The sequence below is a fragment of the Narcine bancroftii genome, chromosome 4 (assembly GCF_036971445.1).
Source record: "Narcine bancroftii isolate sNarBan1 chromosome 4, sNarBan1.hap1, whole genome shotgun sequence".
In the NCBI taxonomy this organism is placed as follows: Eukaryota; Metazoa; Chordata; class Chondrichthyes; order Torpediniformes; family Narcinidae; genus Narcine; species Narcine bancroftii.
In genome coordinates, this window is record NC_091472.1 from 301,468,359 (window position 1) to 301,475,201 (window position 6,843).

Genomic DNA, 6,843 nt, shown 5'->3' on the forward strand with positions numbered 1-6,843 from the left:
TTCACCGACAAGAGAACCGAAGCATCGAAAGGATCGGTGAGTCTGTGTGGTTTCACTGTGCTTACAAGTAGTTTGCTTCGGGCGATTTCGTATGCCTCTCGCGGTTAATAAAAAAGAATCTATAGAAAGGAGCTCTGTCTCCAGTGTGTCTACTTGCTCCTGAGCCAAACTTGTCTTTCCAGAGCTCGCATGCCAAGGCGCTTTGCGTGCCTCGAACAACTGGTTTAAACTTTCCGCCCCGGGCGCTATTACTTGGGCCTGTTAATCATCGTCTACATGGAATCCCTATAAAAGAACAATTGTTTTGTTAACAAAAAATCCAAACATCTTAAAAAAAAATAACGATATCACACGATACATTTCGATAACAATGGAGAATCTTTGGAACAATTCTTGTCCAGATCAATTCTTCTATCTGCCTGCAGTTGCAAAGCTGTTCCATTCGGGAGTGAGATCGAACTAAATAAAATGTGACAACGCCTTAACTTCAGATCTCAAGATAATGATCGGCCTGCGTTTTTGGCCTCCCCGCTATCGATATAAAAATATCGGAATGCTGCCTGTTTAGAGGTTCACAGTCGGGAGAATTGCATGTCCTCTCTCCAACTCTGCTTCTCTCCCCGGTCGCCTACAGTTACGTCAGAGGTAATATTTCTGGGCTACATTTATCCGGCGCCGACTCTCCGAAGGGCGGAGCGCGCTTTAATGTGGGGAATGTGTCGATGATTGATGAATGTCTGTGCGAAGGCACTGTCGCCGCGGCACGTTCCTATCTCTAATCCTCAAAACAAGAACCCGCTTGTAACAATCCTCTGTTTTGGCGCCTCTCCTTTAGAGAAGAACAGCTAACAGTGGCACTGTTTGCCGTTTCAACGTTATAATGTCCCGGGCGAAGATGAGGCGATGTTTCTGGTCAACGCTAGTTGAGTTTATTGGCACAGACGGCAAAGGTACATTGCGAATGCGGCATTATCACTGGGTTAATTGTCTTCAAAATCTCAATAAAAGAACTCGAGTCAAACAAAAGAAAACATTGTTTTGCACATTTGCTTGATGCAAGCGTCCGTGATTACAGTAGGTAACATAAAATAACATTTAAACAATATTTATTTAAATAATATATTCCTTTTCATAAAAGCAACATTGTACTGATGTTGTTTTATAGAATAAATAAAGAAAATAGTTCCCCCCACCCCCATCTATCAGCGAAAAAAGATCAGTAGCACATTTAACTCCTGTACGAAACGCTTAAAATGCAGGACTGAACCAATATAAACATGTGGTTGGTACAGTAAACCAGACATCATTGGAACGGCTTACATTACATCGAAAACATTTGGATCAAACTCTATCGTGGTTGTGTTACAACAATCAATCTAATGGGTGCACATTCTTATTCAGGTAGTTCTGAGAACGTATTTATTTACACGTCGTTTTCTATTTTGTACACTGCAAACTTTAATACAATGACCGGCATTTAAACAGTCATGAACTGACTCCAGTCCATAAGTACCACACCAACTTAACAAAAAAAAAGGTCATTTGCCAAGGCACCAGTTAATACAAACATTATAAAAGATGGTTATTGGTTATTCTTTATATTTTAAAAAAAGCTCCAACTTTCCCTGTTTTAGGAAGTCTTGAGGGACTGTATCATTTAACCAGTGGTAACATGGGCTCAGTACATTGTCCCTGCGCTTACTGTCGGCTGGTGTTGAAGAATCGGGGCTGATTGAAAATGTGAAGTACTACTTGAACCGGGATACCAGGAGTAGTTTGCTCTAAAGGCCGCGGTGGGGCTGTTGTTCTGTGTGATGGCTGAGTTGCAGATGACTCTCTGATGCGGAGAAGGGTCCCATACTATTGAAGATTGAGGAGAGCTACAAGGTGGAGACTCTCTCGCACTGATATTCTGCTCTTTTGGCATTTCTGCATTTTTCCACATTTTCTTGAATTTCGATCGGCGGTTCTGAAACCAAATTTTTACCTATATAATTACAAATACTATATATTAGTTGAAATTACAATGCGACGCATAACTTTTAGAAAGCACTAAACAATATATTCACACATCGAAATGTAGCTCGGAGAAACTTTGGAGGCGAGTTGTATCTTTACGGCTTAAACGCGTCGAAACATTTGAAATATCCCTTCCGCCCAGAGCGGTCCCCGTTCTGAGGTTTTACCTGAGTCTGGGTCAGGCCCATGGATGCAGCCAGCTCGGCCCTTTCGGGCAATGCCAGGTACTGGGTCTTCTGAAACCGTCTCTGCAAAGCTGCCAGTTGAAAGCTGGAATAAATGGTTCTGGGTTTTCTAACTTTCTTTGGTTTGCCATTTACTAATCTTATTTCGGGCTCGCCCTCTTCCTTTTCTGGAAAAAAAAACCCAACACTTATTTTGTGAAGCAACAACGAGACACGTTGGAAAATGCAGCGGGTAAAAGGCATCCGTGGAAGGAGAAAGGCGCCGATTTGCCCTTTAGTCAGAATTATTTTTTTGGATTAACTTTCTACAACGAGGGTCGTGAACACAGACACGCGTATTGTAGATTTAAATAGACTTTATCTTCCAACGCTAATCAAATACTACGTCTTCAGACTCGTGAACAATTCACGGAACTGTAGCAGTTCAATCAAGTAGCTGTTTTCGATATCTTACCTACATCAGTATTTACCGGCGAATTACTTGTACCGTAGGAAGTGTAGGTATTGTAACAATTAGTGTAACTGATTTCATAGGATTTGACACTGTACGAAAGGTTGTTCATGTTACCAACATGGAACTGGTAGGAGTTAAGCTGTCCATAAGGCGACCCAGCGCAGGGGCCCTGCTGTTGCCCATTGTAATAGTTGCTGTCAGTTGCAGTAGACACTGGCAACGTTGGAGATTCCTGGGAGTGGGGCTTGTGCATGGTGTGATAACTCGAGGTAATTTGGTTCGAATGCATATCTGCAGCCAGACTGTCAAAGACTCCGGTCATTTTTAAAGAAAATAGACTTTAGAAATGCACAGTTACAAATTTCAGTCAAACGCCGGTGTTCATCCGGAAACCCTATTATTATGGTAACAGCGACGCGGTGCTCATGCTCTGCAATTGTCCGCGGCTGGAAGGACTCCAGCATTAAAGACGCGTCACGTGGCGGGATCGTCACGTCACTGAGCCGCAGCCGATAGGCTGGCGAGGCGGCGTCCGTGACGCGGGTGACCTGCTGGCACAGGTTGGCGCTGGCGGCGACGGGGCAGGGCTGAAGGGCGGGAGGGAACTTGTCCGCGGCGCAGGGCTGGCGAGCTGACCGCGGCTGCCACAATCGTCCGCTTTGTCCTCGTCATGTGTCCTGCCTGGGAAGGAAACAAACGAACACAAATAAACGAGGGGCCGAGTTAGGTTAAATAGGAAGCACCCATTTCCCTGAGCAGAGAGGTCAGCATCCGGGGGCAGACATTGAAAGGAACTGGGAGGGGGGGGGGGATCACCCAGTGGGTGGTAATGGATCTGGAGCCCGCTGCCTGATGCAGGGGTTGCTGGAGGTAGAAACCCTCGTAGCATCTAAAACAAAAGGGCAGAGAGCCCTGACCTGCAGGGTTGGAACGCTGCTGGTCGCGCGCCTATTTTCTGGACCAGAACGGACGGGGCAGGCCGAAGGGCCTCATGTGCTGTATATGATTCAGCGATTTTACTTTCTACTGTTCTCCGAGCAGAATGGTGTTGCCCAAGTCTAATCGTAGTTAAATTGATTTATTGTTAATGTTCGAATGAAAGGACTCGGCGTTTTCCGGTTTTATGCCAGATTGTCAGTATCTGCATGTTCCCTACATTTTGAATGTCACAGAAAGAAACTGACATCAAAGTCAGATCAATGACATTATTCATTTCGACTTCCTGCTTCATAATAATCCAGTGGAGTATTTGTGTCAGTGCAAAAATAATCGAACATGCAATTGTAAGAATGGAGCCTTGAGCAGTTTCATTGGGGCTGGTAACGAGGAAGTGCAGTCGCTCCTGCTCCTGCACATTGAACAGGGCGCCTTCCAGCTGCGCCTCCTTGCGCTGCCACCTTGTGGCTTTCCGCTTGGTTTTCGTGCGGGATTTCCCAGCTTGCGACGTCGGGTTGCCGATGCCGAGTCGGGATTGTTTTATTTTATTTCCCATAGCTCAGATTTCTTCAAGCGCCTCTTTACCGCGAGGAGGGCGAGCATTTAAATGCATACTTCCTATCGTTACGAGTCCAGAGGACCCCAAAGCCCAGCAGCGATAGAAATTCACCAGTGGTTACTTAAACAAAAATTGCTTTTAATTTTCTTTAAACATAAAGATCAAATTTAGCTTATTACTCTTAACTTAACCTAATTTGACCCCCTTCAAATACCCAGCAATAAGAAAAGTTCCTTGATTCACAGTCCAATCTCACTCCTCACTCCTCCAAGTTCACTGGCATCAGGCAATTCTTATACTGTGCACAGAATTTAACATGTATAAAGTTCACCGGGCTTTGGGGCTCAAAAGGTAAATGGTTACCACTCAGGAAGGCTCTGGTAGGTTTGCCGAGAGAGATGTGTTGTTGAAGGATTTCCACAACTGAGGTACCACCTCAATGTCTTGCTGATGAAACTTGCCCCATCAGGATTCTCCAGATGATAACCTCTTTCTTTCAGGCCAGCACGGAGTTCTTTTCTGTTCCACTTATTCCAAGAGAAACATCAGACAGATAGCACTTCCAGCCATCCGCCACTCTGGAGCTTCTGTTTCCTGGCTTGTTTCAGCCTTGTGTGTGTGTCTCTCTCTCTGTCTGAGATTCAAACTCCCAGCCACATGTTCTTCTCTCTCTCCTTTGCAAAACCCCCTCCTTCTCCAGCAAACAATAGGAGTTAGTCTTCTGCTCCCATCTGTTGTTTTAGGTAAACAATAACCTCTCAATATCCTTTCTGTGAAGAGGTATTAGGAGATGGCCTGTCTCTTGCTGTGGCTTTCACCTCACTTCAATTAACAGCCACTTGTGAAATCTCCATAGCATTCTTCATAACTTCTGTAAAGTCACTGTGAATATGAAATCTTCAGTATTTCAAATAAGATCTGTTTTAAAATGCGTGTATGTATGCAAGCTAGTCTAATTTTACCAATTTATCTCCCCAAAACATCTCCAAATATTCCATCACAATATCTTGTTGTCCTAGGCATCTGGTGTTGATTGAGAGTTAGTCTCTTCATCCAAGGTATTATACTTTTTGCACTAACTCATGCATGCAACCAGCAACATGAAGAAGCATCAGGTTTGGATTGTTGCTTGAGGGACAATGAATGATCTGGTGTGAAGAAAATAAGGTGGAAGCTTCTCTAAACAAAAGAGTTTATGCAAAGCAGAGGAAATGTTGGATATGTTCAGAAGATTGAGAAACATGAATGGATTCATGGTAAAAGAAGGCAAATAAAATCATTGAGGCTCCAAGGCAGGACACAAAACAGGGAAGAATATCACTTCAATTATGGCCATTAAAAAAAATTGATTTGTGTCATAACATATACAGTATTTATAATATAAGAATAATAAAAACTACAACACCCAAACAAATTGATATCTCACATTAATTGTATTAGTTACACGTTCATAGCATAATTTTGACCATACTTCTTGAATCTGTATATTTAAATCTTTTTCCCATCTGGATTTAGATTTGAATAAATCCTTTTTCTGAATAATTGACTCCTGTAATTTAATATACATATTTGTAATGAATCTTTCAATAAACGCATCAGTTATTAGATATTCAAATGGACTTTCTTCTGGTAATTTAAAATTCCTCCCTAATTTTATTTTTAAATATGATTTTAGTTGATAATAAGAAAAAAATAGTATTATGTGGTATATTATACTTATCTTTCCATTGGTCAGAAGTCAAAAAACAATCCCTTATTCTTTTTATTCTGCCGTAAAATGAATGAAAGGATTTTGATTTAATGTTATTTTAACCAACTGATAATTCTTCATTCCTCTTTCTACATGTACTCCATTCCATTCTTTAAGCATATGCCTCAAAATTGGTGTATCTGATTTTTCTTTTAATAACCCCTCATGCCATTTATATAAAATATGTTCAGAATTACCTTGTCCTATTTTACTCATTTCAATTTGCACCCATGCAATCTTTTCATCAGTCTGATAACAAGAAGTCAAAAATCTAAGTTGAGCTGCTTTATAATAATTTTCAATATCAGGCAATCGAAGTCCCCCCGATCAATATTTTTCAGATTTCAATTCCAGATTTATTGTCTGAGCTTATACACGACAGCTCATACAACCCTTGAGATCCTTTTTCCAGCGAGTGAGGCAAAGTGACAACTTATTGGCAGTGCAAAAACACCTGACACAATCTATACATGTAAACAAATAAAGAAATTTATATAGATAATGAATGCAAACAAACTGACCACAATACTGAGAGAATAAAAAAAATCAATAAAGTGCAAAAGTAAGAGACCTTAAATGAGTTTCCAGTTGAGTTTGTCATTGAGCAGTCTGATGGTGGAGGGGTAGCAGCTGTTCCTGAATCTGGTGGTGCGAGTCTTGTGGCACCTCTACTTCTTTCCTGATGGCAGCGTCGAGAACAGAGCATGTGCTGGGTGATGTGGATCCTTGATGATTGCTGCTGCGCTCTGATGGCAGCGTTTGATGGTGGGGAAGGTTTTGCCTGTGATATCCTGGGCTGTGTCACTACCTTTTGCTTAGGGGTATTGATGTCCTTATACCAGACCAAGATGCAGCTGGTTAGCACACTTTCCACCACACATCTATCGAAATTTGCCAGGGTTTCCAATGTCATACCAAACCTCTGCAAACTCCAAAGGAA

The 6,843-nt window shown here is 42.1% G+C and overlaps 1 protein-coding gene and 1 long non-coding RNA gene across 3 annotated transcripts; one reads left to right on the forward strand and one right to left on the reverse strand.

Annotated features, from left to right (window-relative positions):
* Positions 1–1,433: 1,433 nt before the first annotated feature.
* On the reverse strand, positions 1,434–3,122 carry LOC138760175 (homeobox protein DLL-4-like). Of its 2 annotated transcripts, none has more exons than XM_069930535.1 (3): positions 2,659–3,122; positions 2,187–2,371; positions 1,434–1,969 (listed from the first exon to the last, which is right to left on the reverse strand). In XM_069930535.1, exons 1-3 carry the CDS (start codon positions 2,978–2,980, stop codon positions 1,679–1,681), a joined length of 798 nt encoding a protein of 265 aa, XP_069786636.1. In that variant the 5' UTR covers positions 2,981–3,122; the 3' UTR covers positions 1,434–1,678. The 2 variants fall into 2 exon arrangements, with proteins under 2 accessions (XP_069786636.1, XP_069786635.1); XM_069930534.1 differs by having other exon boundaries at positions 1,434–1,987; positions 2,659–3,120.
* A 97-nt stretch (positions 3,123–3,219) lies between these two features.
* On the forward strand, positions 3,220–5,516 carry LOC138760176 (uncharacterized). Its single transcript, XR_011355486.1, has 2 exons — positions 3,220–3,421; positions 5,173–5,516. It is a non-coding gene; the product is annotated as an uncharacterized lncRNA (long non-coding RNA).
* Positions 5,517–6,843: the final 1,327 nt, after the last annotated feature.

Excerpts from the sequence above, each read along its gene's own strand:
- LOC138760175 (XM_069930534.1), bottom strand. The coding sequence starts at position 2,980 with ATGACCGGAGTCTTTGACAGTCTGGCTGCAGATATGCATTCGAACCAA. Across the intron at positions 2,372-2,658 it reads GCCGGTAAATACTGATGTAG|AAAAGGAAGAGGGCGAGCCC; the intron begins GTAAGATATCGA and ends TTTTTTTTCCAG. Across the intron at positions 1,988-2,186 it reads TGGGCCTGACCCAGACTCAG|GTAAAAATTTGGTTTCAGAA; the intron begins GTAAAACCTCAG and ends GTAATTATATAG.